The following is a 24,991-nucleotide window of genomic DNA, read 5'->3' on the forward strand; positions in this document are numbered from 1 at the left end:
GTCTCTGCTAAACCATCCACTGAACTTGTAGATAAAAAATGATTAACAAGAAGTGATACACACTAATAATCCATTTATTTACTTACCTTCTCATATGTGTATTAAATTGGTTCATCTCCATATTGTTTTCTGATCTTCTTTCCTTTTTTTCTGTCGCTCTTATTTTCTCTATCAGGGGAGGACCGTTTCAAGGACCCGCTTAGCTGGGAGATGGTGGGAAAGAATCTTTGCGCCATGTCCATCCAGGGAGTTGTCATGTTTACTGTCACGATCCTCATTCAGTATAAGTTCTTCTGCAAACCAAGGTAACAGCTGCTGTCAAGAACTGTTGAATTAACTCAAAATTGTCCACAAACAGTTTAAAAACCTCTTCATTCCTCTGTTCGTTGTTGATCTCACTCTTCTTAGTCAGTTCTTGTTCATTGTTCCTTAAATATGCATCCTTTATTTGCATCTGTACTGTATCTCTATCTGTTCTGTATTTCCATCCAGTCTTTGTTTCAGTGAGATAAATGTTTTGCCTCCTATTCAACTCCCATCTAAATTAGTCATGCACTGTATATTCATTTTATATAAAACATCTGTTGCACCATGAATGTGTTTGGCAAATACTACCCAATTTACTTTTTTGCCTGACTGTTTACTTTCTGCAAAAGCGAGGTTGGCATGGAAACTAATTCCTGTGGCTTTTACTACAGTATTTATGAAAACTGCAGAGGTTGTTTCACTGAGCTCCAACTTTGACCGAGATAATTTGTCACGTGAGTTCATGTTAATTTTAATGAAGGGTGTTATACCAACTGTGGTTGACTCTCTTTGCCAGGCTTATTTCAGGGAAGTCATTATCTGCAGAGGAAGAGGATATTGATGTTGCTCGGGAACGTGAGCGGGTGTATGAAGGCAGGGCCCAGAACGACCTTCTGAGGATCTGTGATCTGACTAAGGTATTGTGCAGTGTGTTTTTCACTTCTTGCTAAAATGTTGCTTTTATTGTAATGAAAAGTGTTTGATACACTTTTTCCCACTTTGTTAATTCAATTTCTTTTATGAAATGTGAGATTGTTTTACAGTATTTATGGCAGCAAGCCACAAGTAGCCACAAGTCACTTCCCTCAGGCTATCAGGATGATAAACTCTGACTTCTGGACTCTGTGTTAGGGGTGGAGCCAAATACGGTATTCGGAAAAGCACAAATAGTGGGTTTTTACATATGTTTATTTCATACAAATATCTTAAAAATCACACAGGTTGGGACTTGTAGCATAGCAAGGTTACATCGCTGTCTCTGTCTCTCTCCTCTGCTCCGCTCTGCTGTCTGTCTTTGTGTCATAGATATAAGGTCTGTGTGTCTGGCAGAGCTTAGTTTTGGCTTTGGAGTGGTCAGTGCAGTTGACTGTGGTTTGGAAGGTCAGAGTTCAAGACCCAGTGTTGAAACCCTACTTTGCAAAATAGTTTAGGAAGAACACTTATTGTAACACTTTAATATCCTAAAATTAGAAGTACAATAAAAACAACAACAGGATTGTTACGCCTATTTCCACTTTTATTTGAATACAAATACAAATAATTTTGCTTCCTCAACAAATACAAATACAAATACTGGGCTCTCTGCACACCCCTACTCTGTGTAGTGCTTACTATATATTTATGTTTTTTTTTTTTTACATTTTTTAATAATTGTTCTAATTCTTATTTTTACTACTACTCCAATTCGTATTGCTTTATTACACACAACTCTTTTAGCGCAGCCTCAATAGTATGCCGCCCTGCATTTCACTGCACATATTTTATGAGCATATGACATCTTTGAACAAAACATTTGAAGCAATCAACCCCCCCCCCCCCCACGGTCAGACAAAATTTTCATAATCTTTTCTTGCATTATGTAACCCTGTATGTGCAGTTACACCCTGCACAAAAAAAACATCTTGATCACTTGTGAATTTGCAGAAATCTACTTTATCTGTGCCTGTGAGGGAGGGCTTTTCAAAGTTTTTTCCTGCATCTGCATTATTCAGTTTGCGGAGCAAATCAGAAAGACAGATTGGTAGCCAGCAGCTGTGCACATTCATAAACATAGTGAGTGGGCAGAACCAAACAAGATTGCATTTTAAAGGCTGAAAGGTCTGCGCTCCTGTACAGTTCTGGTCCTCCCCTCCTTGCGGTAGGTGAAGTCGAGCGTGCTGTGACGGTGCATGCCTCAACACCACCGAGATTAACGTTTCATCCATCGGCAGATGTTCCTTCCCTGCGGGCGGCGCAGCAGCAGGAAGTGTCACCACAGCAGCCAGCTCCAGTGCCAACAGCTGGACGATCTAACAGCCTTTTTCTTCTTACCACCCTTTCTCACTCCTTTACTCCCTCGATCTTCTCAGTCTCACCATCCTTAATCTTTCACTCATTGCTCACGGATGCAGACGTATGCCGCATTCCCTTGGGTAATTACCAAACAAGTGTTGGGTAAAACAGTTGGGTTTGTAATGTATTACAAATCATCTCACAGGTTGAAAAGGTGTGGCAGGTTGCTGAAATGTTCTTTTTTCAGCAAAAACTCCCTGTACTGTAAATACAGCTTTAAACAGCGCCAAAGAATACATTAGATTTGATTGAGTTCCTCTGCTGTTTACAAGCAGCTGAGCCATTGTTCATGTGCACCTTCATGGTTGACAATATTTCTTTGAAATGAGACACAGTGGCCCAACATCACACAAAAACAGCAGTGCAGTGGCAGAAGGCATCAGGATTCTTCCTGCAGTGCCCTCATTGACTCCCACCACAGCTGTGCCCCATCCATTTGGGGTGTAGATAACAAATTGATCAATGAGCGCATGGCTTCGGTGGCCATGCACCACAGGCTAGGCCCTGTCATAAATCTAAGCATGCCTCTGAAGCGATCGACAGGCCATCAATCATGTGTCAGATTCCTGCTCCTCCCCTTCCTTTTCCTGCTGCTCTAAACAGGAGCGCTTTGCCATGCGCCCCACCTGCTAGCCTCCACTTAGTTGCTGTATTAGCGTTGGCACTGTAATCGATGGAGACTGTAATGGAAGTGTGTCCGTCTGTGAGCATTTTCTAGGCCCAGTGCTGTCATTTTAACCTTCCAGTCACTCACTAAGTTGACAGAGAAAGTTTTTAAGAATGTGACTGCTGTTTGAATTTAAGAGAGTAATGAGTGGCAGGTTGGCATACTTAAATAAGATATACATATACATACACATATACAGTATATTTGAAATATGGCATGCTCATATGACAATATGTATTTTGAGTTGACGAATGGTTTAGATGTGACTCATTTGAACAGTATTAAATATAGTATGTATTATGAAAACATTTATATACAGTATATAATGTGTTTTAGAGCCAAGTTTAAGAGTGGTTACTGACATTAATATATTAATATATTACATATTACATGTAATTGATAAAATTATCTCCTTTTTCCCCAGGAATTATATTTTTGCAGCACTTCTTTTTTTTCTTTCACTCAGTGTAATTTGTATTATTTAGAATTTTTTCATTTCATGCCCTTATTAAAATATAACAAATCCATTTGTGCAGTGATTCCCAACCAAATTTTGGAGAGGCTCAGTTAATTTGAAAAGCAAGATATGATATGATTTGGTTAAAAAAAAACAAATATACACCTCTAACCTGAGTAAGACCATATGCTGTGATTAGGATTATATGAATGCTAGTTAGCAAGTGAGCAGAGAAGTTGAAATACATATCCTTGAGTAATGGATAAATGATTGAAAGGTCCAGCTTCTGCCACTCCAAGTGGTGGTCATACAAATGCAAACTTGAAAAAAAGGAGACCTTGCCTTAACATAGACAATTCCAGGATCACTATGTGTTGCATTCACAGTGACAATGCTAACACGCTGAAGCAGGTATAATGTTCACAATCTTAGTTGTCATTAGTATACATTTCGTCATAATCCAAAATGTTGAATGAAGTGAAATATGATGCTGGTGCTTGAGGAGCAGTCAGGGTATCACCAAACTGTTAACAATTCATCCTGTGGGGAACATGAATTTCATGACAATCCATCCAATAGTTGTTGAGACTCAACACCACAAGTGAGAACTTCATGGTGGTAGAGTGCTAGATGAAAAACAGGGGATTACCAAAGTCGGTCAGATCCATTGTCTGGGAACCATGGACATCCTTATGAAATGTCATACTAATCCATTTCGCACATGTACATGAGATGTTTCACTGAATAAGTGCATACATTGAAATACTTGTGGCACTAGAGGAAAAGCCAAGAGATCACCAGTGTTATTAGAATTCATCCTCTGGGGACCAAGAATGTTTGTACCCAGTCTCATGGTAATCCAACATATAGTTGTAAAGACATTTCACTAAAAGCCAAAAATGTCAACCTCATGTAGGCGCAAGAGGGAAATTCAGGAGATTAGCAAAGTCAATAGGATCAATCCATCCATGAATGTCTGTGCAAAATTTCATAGCAATTTATCCAGTAGATGGTTAGATAAATTAGTCTGTGGTGGATCAACCAATAGACCGACATTGCTATCCCTAGAACCATGACACTAGCATGGCCAAAAATATTACAACAATAACCACTTTTATAAAATGAAGAGTGTTTGATGAAGGTGTACTTGAGCTCATCTAATAGGGCTGTGGGAGTATAACAAAAAAAGTTGGGAACCACTGCCTTTGCATACATCAGAAAAGCACCTCCTAGTACTGCAAGTGAGTTTTAGGATGGATGGACCACATGGAAGTGAGTCTTTTTTAAATAAAGCATTGTTAGTGTCATGGTTTGCTACCTGAGGTATAGCATTCAGCACTCTTGAATCTACATTTTAGGTTTGCACAACTGCCGCCATCACATTCTCTCAACTGTCTCATCTGATTAAACGTCTGCATGCTTATCGTGACAGCTGCTGTGGTGCTTGAGTCAGAGGGGAATTATCCTTTAATTGCCTTCCTCCATACATGTATCTGGTGCTTTGATGTAGCTTTAGCACTGCAAACTATCACTAAAAAGTAGTATGTGTAATCCAGGTTGATGAGTACTGAGTGCAGCTGCCAGATGGCACTGAAAAAATGATGGATCTATGCACCTCCTGCTTTTATCAAATTCTTTTGGTGTGCCAACTGTAATAAACACAATGACGCTGTTTGTTAGGCGGCTTGAAGTGGCAGTTCTAAATTTACATTTGCCCTGTAGCATTCAGAGTACAGCTGGGACAGTTGACCTTTTTAATGGTGGATATTCGGTCTAGAGATTCAAAACAGGAAATGTGTCCTTCATACTGAGATACATATGCTGTCACTTTTTCTGTTTTAATGAACATTCACTGTTTCAATCTCTGACATTCACTTACAAGCACATAAACACACACACAGCAGTCATGGAGAACTATGTTTTACAACTTTTAAAAATTGAAAAAAACAGCCAACAGTAGTCATTCTTTTATAACACAAAGGGGCACAGTGCTGTCCTTGGTTTTGAATTCTAAATGTTTTAACTGTCACACTCAGCAACAGCAACAAAGGCCTTGTCATGTCTTTTCATGCAAGAGCAAGACAACACTGCTTTCAATCCACTTTGAAAACATATCAAACCCTAGCATAGTCTTGCATGTAGAAAAACACCTCATGCACTAAATACCTTATTTTGTCGAATGTTTGCCTGGTATTTTTTTAGTTTTTCACAAATCCAATTCACTTGAAGTGGATGTTTCTTTACCACCTCTGGAGAGATCTTCAGACAATGCAGACTTGAATGCAAATGCGTATGGATGAGGCTGGTCAGCAGGGGAGAAGGTGGATGTAGTGTAGAAAGTTTTCAAGTGAGATGTGGAAAAACATCAACCACCTTTTCATTTCCAGTGTTGCTACAAAATCTTAGCAGGATACTGACTCACAATCAGAATGTGAGAGGTTTCATTCTCTTCTTTGTCCTGAGAGATGTGATTCTGCATCTCATGTGGTCTAGTTTTCTTTTTTAGCCATGGTAGCAGTTCTAGGGATGCCAGTGTTGGTTTGTCTAACAGTCTGCCAGTCCAACACTTTGATCAAGAGTGAAATATATCAACAACTATCAAATGGATTACCATAAAATTTGGTGCAGGTCCCCACAAACTGAATCCTAATGACTTTGGTGATTGCCTAACCTTTCATGTACTACCACCAGAAAAATTAATCTTGTTCAAACCTTCAACTAATGACAGAATCCAAAACTAATCACCAAATTCCCATAATTTCAACATGTTAAAATATATTAATTACACTGTATATTAGTTAAAGCTGCACTGACATATTTTTCTATTAACAATGGGTCAGATGACCCCATCTAACGTGGAAGGGGTCACTCATAGTGATGAACCCACCGAGAATTACCACTCAAATATGCATTTTCTCTTAGCTCTAAGTAGCATTTTAGTGTCTTTCGGATGATTGTTTTGGTTTGGTTTGCCACTCGCTGCTATGGTATGGAGGATATTTTTGGTCATAATTAAAGTTAGAAGCCCAAATAGAAAATAAGAAGAGATAAAATTAAAAATACCATTATTTTACATAATAATAATTATATAATAACTTAAAAAGAAAAAGCAAATTGAATAAGCACATTTTTTGCTCTGCCACGCAGAGGCACCTTATGGACAGTAGGGGGAGCTGACTGCTAAAGAGCATACTGCAATGAAACAGAGACAACGGAGCCAGTAGAGTGTGCAGGGTTGTAAGGCAATGGCTTCAACTTGATGAAAGTGTCCTAACATTTTTGTCCATGTGTCCTCACAAAGTCACCAATAAAGGAGCATTAACAATTCCATAGTAATTCCCTATCGGTCTGACAGTAAGAAAGCAGCAGACAGCGCAGCAGGTAAGAGGCTAACATTAGCGACTAGCTATATTAGCTGTTATTTGCTGGCTTATATGACAAACGTTATTTTGATACCATGGCCACTTACAAACAATAAACAGGCAATGTCAAGTCACTTAGGGAGCAATATGCTCTGAGAAAAAAAACGATTGTCATATGGGTCTGCCAGGAGATGCTGGCTTACAGTGAAGACCAGCTGATTGGGCTAATATAACTTAACTGACTTAATCTGAGCATCATCGCAACCTCCAAGTATTGAATTAGACCTTAGTACACAGCAACAGGGAAACATGGTCATGTATCAAATCATGTTTATTGGTCACTTCACTGTGGTATAAACGTGAGTGAAAGTCTTGGGTGCTTGCTCCACAGCAGTGTATCTGTATAAGACAGACATTACCCAATATACTCTTGTCTAAAAATGTAAAAGGCCTGATTTAATACACGGTAAGACTGTTGAAGCAGTGCAGTGTATGAAGTTAACACAAGCTCCACTGTTTTTCTGTTGCACACTGACTTGTCCTTCACCTGAACATCACAGTGAAGGGACACCTGGTGTCACAGCTTTGGATCAGTGGTCTGCTGCAGTGTTTCCAGAAGTGCTCACTGGGTCGCAGCACAAGCTGGACATTACATACACAGGTGATTCTGTAACCACTGGATCAATGGACACCACTAGACACAGGACTTTTTCTCTCACTCATACACATTGTTTTGTATTTTATTTTATCTTGTAATGTTTTTTTTTTATATTTTTACATGATCTATAATTATCTTGTTTTATATTTTGTATTGTATTTTGCTTGGTATATTTTGCTATTCTCTACTGTACATTTCTGTACTCCTTGTAATTGCTGCTGTGTCACCTGAGTTTCCCCTAGGGGATCAATAAAGTGCAATCTTATCTTAACCACTAAAGATGAACAGACTTTACATGACTGTACACAAACAGCACACATTTGTTGTGCTTTACATTATTTGCTTCCACTTTGGCAGATCTACTGCAGAAATTAGAAAGATATGACGGCTCATTTGGCTGCCAACTCATAGCCACAGGTTTTTATCAACAGCTATTACAGTAATTCAGTGATGACTGAGTTAGTCATTTGTTCTGCTGTCTTTGGAAGAATCTAACTATTCATTTGTTGAGGCAGCAAAATTATTTGTATCTGTATTCAAATAAAAGTAGAAACAGGTGTAACAATCCAGTTTTTTCATTACACTTCTCATTATAGGATAATAAAATGTTAAAGTAAATGTTCTTAAATAAATTATTGCAGCAATGGAAGGTTCTGTCTCACACAGGCTCTGCCCTCTACTGGACTATATGGGTAATACTCTCCTCTAATCACATGCAGTCATCCACTGAAATGTGCATGTATGTAGCCAGCCAATCAGGACGCACCTACTGATTGCATGTGTCCCACACAGTATAAAAGGCAGAGTCTCACTGCAACTCCCATCCTTCTCACTTCAGCGATGACAAAATCAGCTCACTGATCTTACTTCTCCACGGATGGAGTCACTGCTCCAAGCTCGTTCCTGCCCGTCGAAAAAACACAACCCACTGGCCGCTCTGGTTCTCCCAGGTGCCACAAGACGATCCACATGGGCAAGGAGGCTGACTTGCACCTTTCCTCCTCTTTGTCTCATTCCTCATGAGGGCTGCGGCAACAGACCTGTCTTCGCCCACCCCCTTGTGAAACGCTTCTTACAAGGGGTTAGGAAACAACACATGGTGATGTGGTTCTGCGCCCCCGAGTAGGAACTAACGTTGGTGCTTGAGGCCCTAATGAGTGATTTCTATGAGCCTCTGGAGTTCTCCTCTCTGAAGGCATTGTCATTCAGGACAGTTTTGTTGCTTGCACTGACCTCAGCTAAGAGTGAATTGTGTGCCCTGTTGGTTTACCCCAGCTGTTTTTGGTGACCACAGTGGTGCAACTCTCAGGCCGAACCCCTCCTTTGTTCCCAAGACAAGAACATAAGGAGTTCATTTTGTTCGAGAACTATTCAGCTTGAGGCATTTTGTCCTCCACCCCATGGGGACGTCACGGAGTCCACACTGCATCTGTTATGTCCAGTACATGCGTTGGCATGTTATCTTGAACGCATGGCCCCCTTTTGGCACACTGAACAGCTGTTCATGTGCAAGGAGAGGAATTGGCAGGTAAAGCCGGCCAGCTAGTTGGCTTTGTGAGTGCATCTCCAAAACCTACAGGCAGGCGGGTAAGGACCCCCCCCCCCCCCCAACGTGGTCTGAGTGCATTCCACATGTGGTGTAGCAGCGTCTATGGCCTTATTCAGTGTGGTGAGTGTCAAGGACATATGCATGGCAGTGTCTTGGTCTACGCCTTGTCTGTTCATAAGGTTCTATCTCTTGGACATGACGGGCTCCTTTTCAAGGTCCGCGCTCACAGGAGCTCTCAGGACTTGTGAAAAGGGTGGTATGAGTGTCAGCTGTGGTACACCAGACCCCCCCGGGCAAGATACGCCTGCATTCTCCCATGATCTAAGATGACTTGGGGAATGAGGTGTGCAGGGCGTCTGTTGTATTATCTTTGACCCCTGCGGGGTTAGGCTATGATGATTCAGTCAGTTCATGTTCATGTTAACTGGGCTGGGTTGAGTCAACTACTGCTCTGCTTATGCAGCTGGGATTATAAAGTTGTAGAAGGGCTGCGGTGGCTAACCTATGGCCAATCGGGCTCAGTGAGGCAGTCTGATGACATGTCACGGCCGGGCAAACATTCATCAGGCTCTCCCTACTGTACCCCTAAAGTTCAGTAGAGGGCGGAGCCTGTGTGAGATAGAACGAAGGTTGAGATATTGTAACCCTAGTTCTATAATCACAAGTGGAGCTCTCTACCTAGGGACCCTGCTGCTACTATGCTGTCGCCTGAAGTGGTTTTTGGGATGGAAGTTACAGCCAGACTACTAACCAGACTAACCACACAACCATGTGTCAGCTTCATCAGACATGCAGATCTGCAGCTATTTATTTATCATAAAGTGGGAGTTGGGTGGCCATTATTGGAAGTTTTCTCTCTGTCAAGAACTTCCAGCGCCTGTCTCAGCAATGAGACTAACTCTGGCTTTGCCATTGCTAGCAGCCAGGCAGAGCACAGTGCAGTTCCTCTTCTGGTTTGGACTCATACTGCTCTGCCAAACTCACTGTGCTCTCCAGCAGTCAGCTCCCCCTGCTATCCATAAGGTGCTCTGTGCCCCAGCCATTTCAGACCCTCCCTCCAGCCTTTGGGCAATCCCTTCTCATTTATATACAGCTTGAAAAGCCAAATGGCAAATGCTTAATGGAAAATGGAAAAGATAAAATTTAAAATGCCAAATATCAAATGCCAAATGGTAAAGTGCAAATTCAAAGAAAAAAAAAGGAAGCTTTTAATTTAAGTATTTCCATTTAAGCTTTTCCATTTCCCATTTTGAGTTTCATATTTGATTTTTCCCTTGTCTTATTTCCATTGCCATTTTCAATTTCATCCTTACAGTTTAAGCTTTCAGTTTGAGCATTTCCATTTAAGCTTTTGCATTTTATTTTTCACTTTTTTCATTCTCACTTTACATTTTCAAATTATCATTTTACATTTGCTTTTTCTTTCAAGTTTAATTATGGCCTGATTATTCCTTGTAGTGTAGTAAAATAATAATCTTTTTAATTTTTATCTCCTTTAATTTTCAATTTGGACTTTTAATTTTAATTATGACCAAAAATATCCTCCGTAATATGGAGTGTGTCATTGGTGTCTTTGCTTTTTCCTCAGAACCTTTTTTCATCTTGTTGCTTTTAGTCTTGTTGTATACTTATACCATGTTTAAAAGGACTTCTTAAAGTACAATTTTAGAGTCAACCCACTGTGTTTAATCACCAAAGTCACCTCACTGTGTATTGAAACCACTACAATGTCGGAACGCTTAAAGTTGGTGTCGATGCGTAAAATATTGGGTGACTTGTGAGTATGTTGAAGGTTATTGAGGGTACTGAAGTGGTGCTCAAAGTGGAGACAGATTTACTCATGAATACTGTCACTGAAGTCACAAATACTAATGTTCATGTCCTTATTTTTCTCCCTCCTGTGCAAGTGTGTCCCTTTTTTTACCTTTTCCCATCTGGCTCACTCTGAATATTGCAAATTATCCCCTCTCGTTAAAATTTGTTTCTTTCACTCTCTCTGTCTCTCTCTCCCTCCCTCTTTTTCCACCTGCTTCTTCCATCTCACCTCTTCCCTGCTGCACTGGTCTATCGCTCCATATTTTCTCATGCCATCCTCTCTGCTATCTTTCTCACTGTCTGCACCCCACCCTTCCTGCCTCCTGCCTTCTCTCTCTTTCTCTGGCTGGCTGGTTGATTCATTTTATTGTCTGCTCCCTGCAGGTATACCCTCGGAAGAGCACCCCTGCTGTGGACAGGCTATGTGTGGGCGTACCTGCCGCAGAGGTGAGCCAAATGCTGCTGAATCACACAAGCACCTTTTCAAGCTTGTAGTTTGTTTGCTTTTGTCCATGTAAGAGATTTCTTCCATTTAAACATTTGATTACTTTTCACAATTAATCAGCAATCATTTCCTCCTAGGGCTGTTGTGTTGCCACTGAAAATAAAATTTGGATATGAATTGATAGAAATGAGACTCATTCAACAAAAAACTGAATATTAATGATAATATTTCTAAAATATTGACACAAGAGAACATGGAGCAATGACATTTTCAGTCTGAGCTTTGATTTACAGTCTGCAAGATTTGAATTGGTGTTTGGCTCAATTTTGCCTCGAATCAGAATATCTTCCAAGCACTGCTTAGAGATGGCGTTAGGAGGGGCAGTAATCTCCTTATCAGGCTTGTTGCTGCCATTATAGTGTTGCCAAGCATGTGTGTGCTAAAAACAAACTGGCAGACTACTAGAAGAACATTGCTAGAGCAACAGAGTCTGTGTTGCGAAGGCATTAGGTTCCTGTGTTGTCAAGTTCAGTAAGGCTTGTAAATTAGCTGCGAGAAACTAAATTAACCAAATTTAATACAACAAAAGAAACTTTCAGAGTTCGGGATATCTCTGACTAAAATGTATCAAAAATCAGTGTAAAGCATCCTTGATTACAACATGTGACACATGCCCATACATTCATGCTCACACACACACACTGCACTGCTGGAAGCTTGATTTAAACATAATCTCAAATGCTGACAAGCATTCGTGCTTTGCGGGCTTTCCGATGGTATCCAACCTCCCTGCCACTGTTTACCCAAAGCCCAATGTAAATGCCAGTGGAATATTGTGATTCACAGGGCTCTGCTGATCACACATTACATTTCCATGCATTATTTACATCAAGCTTAGCCCTGTTCTATGCATTCACAAGAACAGGTCACAAACAAGCAGGGATCAATGAATGACAGAAATCAAATATTTATTCCAGAGCCAGAGCCCCTAAGGCGGGTCACATGACCACAGGGCTCCACAGAGACAACTTCCTGCTACATGCCCTCGAGAGAGAGAAAGAAGTAAAATCAGCAGTATCATGGAGAAAAGAAGAAGAGAGCATTGTGTCTGTTGTAGTAATTTGCAGAAGAAGAAAGTAATGCTGTTGGGAACACTCTGGCTTTTACAGTATTTGTTCCTGTGTGCTTGATTTAGTGTCTGTTGTTTTGTTTGAGTACAGAAACATGTCAATTTGTTATTTTGCTAAACATTGAACTGGTCATGCAAACTCTATAAGTTTAATTATTTGCATGAAGTAAATATTTATACAGTCTATGGATAAACTTAATTAAAGGGTTTAATTGATGATATTTATTCAAAAGAAAACTCATTTACATGCAGAACATCTGAAATGCCGACCAGCGCCATTATCTCCTGTCTGTTTTACAATGAGGCTTGTATCTACAAAACACAGTTTTCCTAACGGAGGCTTCCCCATTGTCTCCACCAGTGTTTCGGCTTGCTGGGAATCAACGGGGCTGGGAAAACCACCACGTTCAAGATGCTGACAGGAGACATCCCAGTCTCCGGTGGAGAGGCCTTCCTAAATGGATACAGGTGAGGCACTAACTCCCACTAGCGCACCAAGTAACTCATCATAATTAGCCACCCAAGATGGCTGCTCAGATGGGGATCGAGTTGAGCTGGAGGAGTGTTTTATATATATCACACACCCTTTCTCAGCTACTCTTGATCTGTATAACACAGCTTTCTATTTCTCCATCTCACATACCATCAATCTTTGTTTTTCTTGGCTAGGTTGTTTCGATATCTCTTATACATTCTGCTGTCTCTGCCTTTTCAACTCTCATGTCTGCTCACTGCGATATTCTCAGAAATGCTGAAGACTCTGCTATCACTTTTCTGTCTGCCTCTTGCACATCTTGCACATATATATCATTCCTTTTCACTTCCTTGCCCTGTACCTTGCTTGGTTTTTTTGTCTCCGCCTTACGCAATCATTTATAAGTAAATCTTTGTATGTGCAAAAAAAATACCTTGACACTTACAATATGATACTGAAGCACTTGAGTGAAGGAAAACTTGCTCTTCCTTATTTTTAGGAACAAACAACAGTGTTCCTTTGCCTCAGCCTTCATCTCTAAGGCAGCACATCCGAGCATGGTGTAATGTGAGCTGTGGTTGGTTTTGCGTCACCACGGTTGCTATAGTTGTTCATTTATACATCTGGTAATTGACTTTGTGTTCAACAAAGAAAGAGAGCTGAATAGAACAAGGCCCAACACAGCAGTGTTAATGTTGATTAATGTTGGTAACAGAGATCAAAGAAAAATCCCAGAGACCTTTAGGGGAGGCAAAAACTGAAAAGCGAGAAAAACAGATGTAAAGACGCCCACTCTTCTGTTTTCAGCTCATTACGCTTTCTGTGCATTGGCAAGAAGAATGATCGGCAGAGGAGAATAAGCAGCATCTCTTAAATGGAAGTTTTTGCTCTCCTGACAACTGTCTTCCTCATCTATGGTTGTGTGCTCACAAGCAATATTGGCATTCAGCATTTAGACGTCAGACAAATGTGCAAGCTAGGCTGCTAACCAGCAGGTGGCTCTCTCTCTTGTTGTCTCATAGTCTCACAGTCACAGTGGACTACCTCAGTTGTGATGGTGTTTAATGATTTTTACAACTGTTTGCATTGTTGTGTATAGTTTTATCTTAATATAAAGCTACAGCCAGCAGGTAAAAAGCTTATTTTAGCATATGAGTCGAAGCAGGGGGAAACAACTAGCTTTGCTCTGTCCAAAGGTAAAAAATAACATGTTCATTAATGAGCTGTAGAGGTGCTGGTAGTCAGATTTTATGCCAGACTATGCAAACAACTCTATGCAAGAAAGAAAAATTAAAAAAATAAGCGAATTGCCCAAAATGTCAAATTGTGCCTTTAATGACCATTCTAGAGTGCAGTGTTTCAAAGTCACACTTGTTACCACCAAACATTTAAAATTGAATGGAAGCTTTCAGAAAATAAAAACATTATTAGAAAATAATATTAATTATGTTCTGGCAAATGTAGCATGTATGTTATTTGCCAGAATAAATCAATTCTAACCATTTTTTGTTTGAGTGACTTTCTTTTTCATTAACATCCCCATAGTATGATGGCAATCTTAGTGCTAACACTGCTCCTATTGTATGGCTTGTAGAACATGGATTACTTTTGATCAATAAACTGTAACGTCATTCTTAGTTTGACATACAGCCACATACAGCTGGCAGTAACAAACTAATGGGGTGAAGTTAATTAAAAGTACTAAGCAGTGGTTCTTTCAGTACCAACCATAGGCTATAACCTATTGTTATCAAGTCCCTTTATCAAAGCTAAAACATAACATGATATCAGCTCAGTAAAGCTTTCAGTTTACCATGGCTTTGTTGAGATCTATCAGACCCCAGACAGATCAAATCACATTTAGCTTCCCAGAGGCTGACCATCGCTCCTGGAAAATAAAATTTGAGGAGAAAAAATGGGTCCAATATAATCTTTTTTTAAAAAAACAAACAAAAAGCAGCTGTAAAGGTAAGAAAGGAAATCAGTTGTAACATTTGTTGCCTGCGGGTTGTGAAAGTATTAATACTATAGATTGTGAAAAGGGCATGTCCACATGCAGAACTGATGCAGCCATTATTTTACTGGGCTCTCGAGGTTGCGTGTTGGTATACCTGGACCTGCATGCCTAAAACTGATTGCAGAGCCAGAATTTTTTGTGTATTTGCTTTTTGTTTCCAAGACAAGGCAACTTATTTATTTATTTATTTTAGACCTACTTACTTGAGACTATGAGCATAGAATGTGAAATCATCAATGGGCACTGGCCCAAGGGAACAGGGGGCCCCTTTTTTTTAGTGTCCTAGAGTATTTGGTATAATATTTATGCAGAGTCAGTGTCAGTGTGGATGTGCTGTGGCAGGAAGCTCCGGACATGAATCGCACACCCTTCATCTCCAGTGTGAACTAAATATTGACGTTCAGCTGCAGTTTTTGAACCAACAGCAGCACCTCGGTCAGCAGCTTTAACATGTCTGAACCCAGGGGCCCGTTGTCTCATAATCTGCCCATATGTGAAATGAATTACTCAGCTGTTCTATATTAGTCTGGAAGGGTTACAAAGAAAAACATAAGTCTTGACTCACTCAGCTCTGATTTCGTTATTTCTGAGCAAGTTATTCTGAATATTTGATGACTATTTGCAAATAAATCAATTTTAATCTGCACTTTAAAATAAGGTGGATAACATAAATTTAATGTGTGGTTCTTGGCCTTCTTACTGTTCTCACTGTATTTTTGATGTCATACTCTATTATTTACTATTCTCATACTCATACTCTCCTATATACTATTTCTTGCCAAAGCCATTTAATGTCTTTAGATATGCTATCTCAAACATTTATGACATTCATTGTCAATGTCTTTATCCCCAGCATACGCACAGAAATGAGGGATGTACACCAGAACACGGGCTATTGTCCTCAGTTTGATGCTATTGATGACCTGCTGAATGGACGAGAGCATCTGGAGTTTTACGCCAGGTTACGAGGGGTTCCAGAAAAAGAGGTCACCATGGTAACCACAATAACTTTTCCTATTTCTTTTACATTTAAGAACCGAGTAAACTTATTGTTTCACTCATAGCTGATGCTGTGAAGCACTAAATCACGCCGATGTAGATTAGCTGTCAAATGGAATATCAAAAAAGGTGAAAAATGTTTTCCTCCATAAAGAAATGTTTATTTCCTTTCATATTTTTTTTTTTATTTCTACCATCAAAATACTTTTCAACTAGAATGCATGTAGGGCAAGCTGAAGTACACATCCAAGTGATAGATAACCTCAATAGGAGAAGCCATACATAATGAAAAATGGTCGGTGGTAGAAAAGCAGCAGCTATGGGTTATGGCTCTACATTATTCACCATGCCCGGTGGTGTGGCCGGCCCTGTGCGGCCTCCCAGCAGTCCTCTTGCACCACCCGCTCTACAACAGTAAGATCAAAAGAGGAAGACGCTGGCGGCGACCATAGGCCTCAGACCTGGCGCCAGGGCTTTGATCTCTTAGCTGCAGTGCAAAGGGACCCAGTTCTGTGCTGCTAGCATAACTCTTCATTTTACTGGGGCCCATTGCGATTTGCCTGATTTGATGGCAATTCTAGATCCAAGCTGAGCCTTTGTGTAGTCATATTTGCTTTAGCTTTAACAAATGTCCGCATGTAAGTGCAAGGAATATGCCGTAAAAGGAATGCATGTCTTTCAGCCTTACAGCCTGTCTTCATTGTGCACTTTGGCGATGCTTCTGATTGCTGGTGTTTAGAGAGACAATGTTGAAATAGCAGGGAGAACAGTAAAGTACCTTAGCAGCCTGTGATTAAGGTCTTACAGTGATGCCAGCTGTCATAGCTTGTCCTTGAAAGCCACAGAGCTTAAATACATTGGAGATCCAAGTCAAAATATCATCCATCATGGAAACACAGCTCTGGCGATGGCCTTATATGAACTCTTCTTGACACCATAATCGTTTCGTTTTCTTTTCCCAAAAGGTGGCTGAGTGGGGGATCCAGAAGTTGGGACTGGTCAAATATTCCAACAAATCAGCAGGTACATACAGCGGTGGAAACAAACGCAAACTTTCTACAGCGATGGCCTTGATCGGCTGCCCTCCAGTGATCTTCCTGGTGAGATATAACTTTATTGATATGTTGTACATAGTGAAAATGTGATACACCACTGTTCTATTAAGACTCAAGAGTGTAATACTTTAAATCAATATAGATGCTGTGCAGATGTTTGGATTACAGCAGATCAGTTCTTTTTCTCTTTACAAACACACAGTGAGTAGGAAGAAGATGATGGCGCATAGACGTTTGCTGTAAAGAATTTGTAGAAAACACAAGATATGGATCAAACTAGCAAATCCTTATTGAATTTCCCAAAGATTGAGGTGATGGGAGAAGATGGGTGTTCACTGGTCGGTTTTAATTCATCTTTTTCAGGAAAGAACCAATTTCTTGAGAGAAATATAGAACATGTAGAACTGTGTTTGCACATATTAAATTCCTACTCATCAGAACTTAAAACTGAGAGCAAAAGCGTCTTCTCACCAATGGAAGATAAATGAAGGCATGTCTCAGAGTACAGGGAATCGCATGCTTTCAATAGAGCAGCTTTAACATGTATTAGAAAGTCATGTACATGATAGTATGAGGGACAAACTTAAATGACCGGAAGTCACACTGTGGACTCCTTATGTATAAATATCATAGGATTTTCATTATTATTACTGCCATTTTTACTCGTTAACCCATGTCCCAGTCACCACTAAGCAGAAATACTAAGAATGAAAACTTTAATGCTGTTCAAAATGCTGCCTGTAAACTGTAATAAATGCATTACGTCTAATGTTTTTTTTAAATCAAAAAGCAATCCATCAGATTACACTACTACTAACAAATGTGGTCATGTTATGAGCTATCCATACGGAATTACATTTACAGAATAATCTTTCCAACCATCTCTGGTTTCTGTCTCAGCGCTTAGGCCATGGAGCTTCACTCTTCCAAAACCCCTTATTTACTCAACTGTGCCAGGCTAGCCTTTACTTTAAGGCAGAGGGATAATGTGTTGTCAGCGTCTGTGTCAGTTTCAGTATTGTGTGCTAGCCCGGGGAGTCCAGGCAGCCTTGAGGCACTGCCACATAGGGTTTGCAGAAGGACACATTGGGCACGGTGATGGAAATACCCCATGGGATTTGTAGGATTCTTCTAGTGAGGGAGAACCAGGCCTGGAACGAAACCAGCCAATGGACAGAGTACTGTCACTCTCTAATCGTGCATTGACAGACTAGCCCTGAGGAAAAAGAAACAGAGAGTCTCTGAGAGACTGTGTGTGTGTCTGTGTGTCTTGTCTTGGAGAGTGCTTCAGTATGTGTTTCCATTATATATGCATATGTGGTTTGGGTACACAGTAAATTCACCTATTTACCTTTGATCTGTATGTCCGTGTATATTTTTGTGTTTATGTCTCCTATTTCAGTCAGTTCTGTCTCTCCGTTCTATCTCTTCTTCTCTTATGTGTATGTTTGCATACAAAGGTTGGTGACAAAGAACATCATGAAGTAACTTAGTAATGAGCTGGTTTAGCATCATGTGTCTTGGCATAGATTGGACTAAAAAGTTTATTGGCTTCTGCTGGACAAATGAAACACCATTTTTCCAAAAGCTGTCTGTTATTTTGGTGTTTTTATAATGGTGTTGGAGAGAGCTGTCTTATATGTCAGTCCAGAATCTCCCATAGTTGGTCAGTTGGATTGAGCTGTGATAACTGTTTTATGATTCTCTTTGGTGCTCGTTATGATTCTGCACTCCTTTATTGTTTTATTTTTCACTACACTATGTGTCTATTCACTCACACAATCATAAAATAATCTCGGAAAAGTAGATTTCTGCTGTAAGTGGTATACTGTCTCGCTCAACGCTGTAATTCTTTTAAAGAGGTTCTGTTTATTGTAGGATGAGCCAACCACTGGGATGGACCCCAAAGCCAGGCGCTTCCTGTGGGACTGTATCCTGAGCGTCATCAAAGAGGGACGCTCTGTCATTCTCACATCACACAGGTGCACTATCACTCTTCATGTATTGATTTTTCTCAATAAAGAAAGAAGAGCAACCCAATTGTCCATAAAATGAATGTAGCTGTAAATACTGTTATAATTGATTCAAGTTACACTTTAGTTGAAAGGTATTGTTTCCTGCATAGCAGTTAATATTGGCTGAAGCTCGAGGGCATATTGACTGACTGCCGCTTTTTTTTCTCCATGAAAAGAGAAACTGTCAATATCAGTGCTGGAGTCTTTTCATTATCCAAGACTTCCTGGAGCAAAGATAAGTTTTCCCAACTTGTACTGTCCAATTTTGGACATGGTGTTGAGTTAGGAAAAAAAAATTAAACACCTAATTTTTTTTTTTGAAACTTCAAACTTGATAGTCTAAGTCGATATGGAACATTTAACAATTCACATACCTATTCATTTTACCATTTTCCAATGGCCTGGGCTTTTGATTCATTTGTGCTTCTGGCAGTGCATGTGAATAATCTCTGTTTCATTTGGAATATATTATTCTCAGTACATGTGTTCTCCTCATGGAGAAATAAAAGCATTTGTTGTTGTCCCAGGCAATGTGGCTGAGTAGCATCCAATCGTCCATGGCATGACCAGGTGGTTGTGTTTTGTTGAGTGGCAGATTCACCAGGTTTTACAAAGTCATAATCCTAATTGCACCATTCCTCAGAAATGCTTCACTGGTTTTGCCTCAAATACAAATGACTCGTGCTCTGGCCCAATATCGAAAAGAAAATAATGAAATAATAAGAACTGCAGATGGTCCCATCCTCTCCCTCTAATTACCACATTTGTCGTCCATTTAAGGTGTCAGAGGAGACATGTAAAAATGCTCTAACCCAAACTTTAACTGTAAATGAGAAAAAGTCTCAGTAAATCAAAGATTTTTATCAGCATAATAATGTGAGTTGACACAGTCTGAAATTGAGTTCTACCCTGAATAAAAAGTATTCATGATCAGTGTTCTCGTCTTCTATAAGCATATTTTTGCAGTTTATGGAAGAGGACAGGCAGACATCACAAACTATCCTGAAATATCTCTGTGACATCAAAAAGACAAGTTTAAAGATGTCATTGTCTTTTATCCGGAAAGAAAAGACTCAAGCATCTGGCATTATTGCTACTTCCCTTTATGGAGCAAAATTTCCTCCTCTTTCTCTCAACAGTATGGAGGAGTGTGAAGCACTGTGCACACGCATGGCCATCATGGTAAATGGGCGCTTCAAGTGTCTAGGGAGCATCCAGCATCTGAAGAGCAGGTAAGGGTCCTCCTTTTACTGCTGAGTGTGTTAGACCAATACAGTATGAAGGAAAACAGACACAAAATCTTTGAAGCTCCTTGAATTGAGATGAAAGGAATCACTGCCTCCCACTGAGGTCTTCAGTTATTTATATTGTTCATATAAATAACACCATCTATATTGTTAATAAAAAGAATATGACTTTAGTTTTTCAAGAAATGAAAGGGAAGGATGCCTATACTTCTTTTATTATTTATTGGTGCAGCTAAGTATACATGTTGGAGATATAAGAAGAATATAGTTTTTCAAAAAAGCAGTACTAGTGGAACATCACATCAACTCCACAATGGTTTTATTGTTAAAGAAATACTTTGACATTTTGGAGAATATGCTTCTTCACTTTTTTGCTGAGAGTTACGTGAGAAGTTTGACGCCACTCTCATATTTGTCTGGTAACTATAAGGCTACAGCCGGCAGTCAATTAGCTTAGCTTAGCATCAAGACTAGAAACAGAGAAACATCTAGCAAACAAGATATATCATGTAATTAGTGAGCTTGAGAGGTGCTGGTTGGTGGATTTTGTTACCTTAAAACAGATCCTCTTTCCAGTATTTATGCTAAGCTAAGCTAGCAAGCTGCTGGTTGTAGCTTCATATTTAGTGCACAGGCATGAGAATCGTGAATAAGGGCATCTCCCAAAATGTCAAGCTATCCCTCTAAAATTATGTGCGCCTTCTATTTCTATCTGCGTTGATGTTTGTGCTTTGAAGGCTATCTAACAATAGTGTATCCATTAGTTTTGCTTTTCAGGAAGCATTGTGTCATAATGAACCCATGGTACCAAGCTGAAGATAGTCTTTTTTGTAGGGTCAACATGATTGTATTGATTTCACACGAAAAGATCCATACATGAGGCAAATATGCAAACAGTCAGGTTTGTGGGCTTCAGTTTAGTGTCCCAAATCTTTCACCATTATCTCAATTTGTCTCTCTCTAGACCCATAAATTCTATTTCCATCCTCCCTGTCCTTATGTACAACATTAATAAGCTTTGTAAATGTTTCTTAATGCCTTTTGTTAGTCTTCATCGCAGATATTCCCTGCCCTTAACTCTTTGCACTTAGTTCCATTCTCTGATATTCATCTGACATTTCCCAAGGCCAGCACTTATGTCCCGAGCCCTGCATGTAACAGTGAGGCCGATCCATTACCTTAGGTACAGTGTGGTGACATTATTACCACTCCATTGTGTGATCTTGTAAGAGGAAGGACATTCCACGCACACACAGCTACACACACGACAGGAATATGTGGTAGCAATCGTTGGGTGGAGAGAAAGATCAATACACCTGGGATGAGGTGTGGAGCAGACCATTTTTCAAGTTGTGCAGGGGATTAGGGGAAACGCCTAGAACAGCAAGGAGGGGGCAACAGTGTCAAGGGTACTTCCCATCAAGAGCGTTAATGTCATATCATTGGCTGGGCTTTTATGATGCCATGGAGGGAGAAGAGCTAGATTGTAGACAGTATTAAAAAAGAGTGAGAACGAGAGAGAGTTGAGAGGCAAAACGCTAAAGCGGGAGAGTGATGTACCAATCAGTCCCTCCCAGATGTTAGGGTAATTGACAGATCCTCTGTGTCAATTACATCCTGTCTGTAGGGGGTTGAGCAGGGTGGTGTAAATAATTTATGAACCACACAGGAGGTATAGGATAGGTAAGAGCCATGGGAGCAGGGGGGTAGGGAAGAAGGAGCAAACAAGGGAGGAGAACAGAGGGTTAACACGTGTCCTACTTCACTCAACACGCTATCAGGTAAAAGGGAATCGCACTTCACAAGACAAGCAAGTGAGAGGAAGCCAGATAAGCATGACGTCGACACCGATTTTCGCCGTGCTTATTTTAGATCTCACACGGACAATTTACATGCCGCTGAAATGCTATCGCTCAGTTCTCGCCACGCAGTGAATAATTTCTAATTAAGCATCCCTATCTCCTCAGCGCTTGGTGTAATTAATGTTTCATGAGGTGTGGGACCCTGTTAATGACTGAAAAGGCAATTAAGGACTGTCTTCTCTGTTTTCTTTTCTCGTCACTATCCCGCCGCATATTTGTGCTGCCATGTTACCCCCCGCTCCCTCCCCCAAACTCCCACCCTTGGTTTAGCATGTGATCCACCATTTTTTAAGTTGTTGTGAGCCTCATCAATCCAGCATTACAGGGTGAAACACTGAATGTCCAATATTTCATGTTTGTCTCAACATCTAATGCAGGAAAGGAGGGCTGATTCTCACAAATTAGGGATGTCAATGATTAATCAATTATCGGTTAATTGCCGTTAATAATTTAACCAATTAAAAAATATATCAACTGATTATGCAGAAGGTGAGGGACATGCAGTATAACTGTCAGAAAATGTTCTGTAGATTTGCTGCAGTACGTAGTTACCCCACTAGGTGGTATCACTTACTCTTTAATAAGGTTGGGTTCACAGACTGTATATAAAGATGGACATAGTGAGGAGTGATGTCACCCATTGGTTTGCACTGAAGCCGGTTTGAAGCCCAGAGTTGCTGCTTATGGTCGGCACCAACGTTTCTTAGTTTAGTGCCAGGACCTTCCAGATAAGGTGTGTGGGGCGTTGCCTTTCATGCTCTGGAAACACACCTGGCTACCTCCGACCTACGCTAACACTAGCTTACAGGGAACACCCAGAGTTGCACACTTGAGCTAATGTTAACAAACTAACACAACAGGTATCATAATAAATTAACATTAAACTTACTGAAATATTGCGACAATAGTCCGATTCGGCTGGGGAGAGCAGTAGGTGAGCCAACTGTCAGTTACATGGCAGACATCAAAACTACCATTTGTCTTTAAATCTTATTAACAGAGCAATAATTTCCAAAATGACCACCAGCACGTTTATAAGATGACCAGAATTTAGTGATTGAGACCATAATGACTTGTTGAGAAAATGTATTGACTTAGTATTTCATGAGAAATGTTGATGCTTTTTAAATGGGTGTTTATCGGAGTCAGCGATTTTTATGGAGCCAGCACCTAGCGATCATCAGTGGTATTGCACTTTAAGGTATTTCAGCATTGGTTTTAATTTCAAGATGTGGTTGTTGCCGCTTGGTTGGGTTAACGGTATGTTTGGTGACTGCCCATAAGGGCTGCACTAATTGTAAAGCAAACGCACCTCCTTGCCGTGCAAAGAAGAAAAAAGTCGCAGTGTGCCTCACTCTGCTAACATGTTGATGAACACTGAAGCATAAAGTTGTGAAAATTCCGTGGAGTTGTTGTCTGGTGGCTGTCTGGTTTAGCTATCTGAGGTTCATGGTAAAGCTAAACTAGCATCTTGAACAGAAGCAGCTGCTCAGTTAATGCAGGCTGAGAGGTCAGACAGCAGAAAGCAACATGCTTCCAACAAAATCAACACAAAGGTGATGTATTGTATAAGCGACACTCCTCTGCAGTGGCAGTCAATGGGCTTAAGAAGTAAAGTGGGAGTGACATTATCTGTACATTTGTTGCCTCTGAGCAGCTGTTTCCAGCAGCTGGACTACAGTGAACTACTAGCTACAGTGAACAACACACATCACTTCATCATGTAGATCAGGTATGCAGATTATTTTATACTAAACCAGTTAGACTGAAGTCTGTTGTGGGGATATTGGGATAACATGTTTTATATTTATTCAATAACATTATAGATTATTTACTATTGAAAGTTACAGCAATTTTGATTAATTTCTAATTAACTGTTAGATCTGTCCAACACATCTAGTCTTTCAAATTAATCTCCTTTAATGAAGATGTAAGTTGTGCAGCTCTTTGCTGTGTTAAATACTTTGGATTTTGTTGGGTCAGTTGTTGAATAGCAACAGACGGGAGCTCCGTAATTTTAAATGAAGTCATCCTTTTGTGTTATTTAGTTTATCATTCAAGTAACTTGGTGTTTACTTGATCTGTCCTTTTAACTCCTAGTGTAGCTCACTCTGATTTTGTTCTTTAACATAGGTCACGTCAGTGGTTATAATGGTTTTATGATGGAAAAAACATCCAAAGTATTTCATAAATTATTAATGATTAACCGATAATTGATTTTTAAGGCGGCCGACTATCAGAAGAAATTCCTTGAAATTTGCATCCCTATCACAAATGCACAAGCTGTTTGCCGATGGGAAGAGTTCCATCAGACAGCAGGGGTTGAAGTAGAGAGGGGAAGCATGGTGATGGAGGCAGGTGGTGTACGCCATTGTCACACGGTGTGAGCGGCTGACCTGCAAAGCTGGGGCTGCTGCCTCTTCCCCCTGCCCCCCTACCCCCAACGTCTCCATCTCTTTTTCATCACAAGCCCCTGAAAGGAGTGCAGAATCTCACCACGGGGGCAGCTCTCACATTTTGACCCCCTATTGCTCATATGTAATACATGCTCACCCTCCCACATTCAAAGCCCTCACTCCCCCTCATCCCCTCCTCCCCCTGTGCTCCTCTCCTTCAAAAACCTCTCACCATATTACCCTTATTTATTCCTCCCTCTGCTACTCTCAGGTGGCAAGACTTCCAACCCAGCCATCCAAGTGCTTGTTAGTGCTGCCCCCTTTAGTTCAGTGGTGACCCTGTCTTTATCACTGAGATGCCCTTCTGGTGCTTTAACAACCCTGCCTCTGTGTATCAATCAAACCCCAAATGAGCCAAAATAGCCCATTTAAACCACTGGAGAAATGGTCAGCATGTGAGAGGGGCTGATGATTTGGTTTAGGTG

General features: G+C 40.4%; 1 protein-coding gene across 6 annotated transcripts in view; it reads left to right on the forward strand.

The window, feature by feature from the left end:
• LOC137175098 (phospholipid-transporting ATPase ABCA1-like) overlaps positions 1–24,991 on the forward strand; it is a 186,556-nt gene that overhangs the window by 144,757 nt on the left and 16,808 nt on the right. For 5 of the 6 annotated variants that reach the window (XR_010925572.1, XM_067580790.1, XM_067580789.1 and 2 more), the window contains 8 exons: positions 176–305; positions 824–944; positions 11,251–11,313; positions 12,802–12,908; positions 15,786–15,927; positions 16,897–17,031; positions 18,865–18,968; positions 20,141–20,233. Coding sequence is in view for 5 of the 6 variants with exons in the window: in XM_067580790.1 (XP_067436891.1) it covers positions 176–305; positions 824–944; positions 11,251–11,313; positions 12,802–12,908; positions 15,786–15,927; positions 16,897–17,031; positions 18,865–18,968; positions 20,141–20,233 (895 nt within the window). In the remaining variant the exon portion in view is untranslated. The other variant, XM_067580792.1, reaches the window with a different exon arrangement.

This window comes from Thunnus thynnus, chromosome 22 (assembly GCF_963924715.1).
Source record: "Thunnus thynnus chromosome 22, fThuThy2.1, whole genome shotgun sequence".
Taxonomy (NCBI): Eukaryota; Metazoa; Chordata; class Actinopteri; order Scombriformes; family Scombridae; genus Thunnus; species Thunnus thynnus.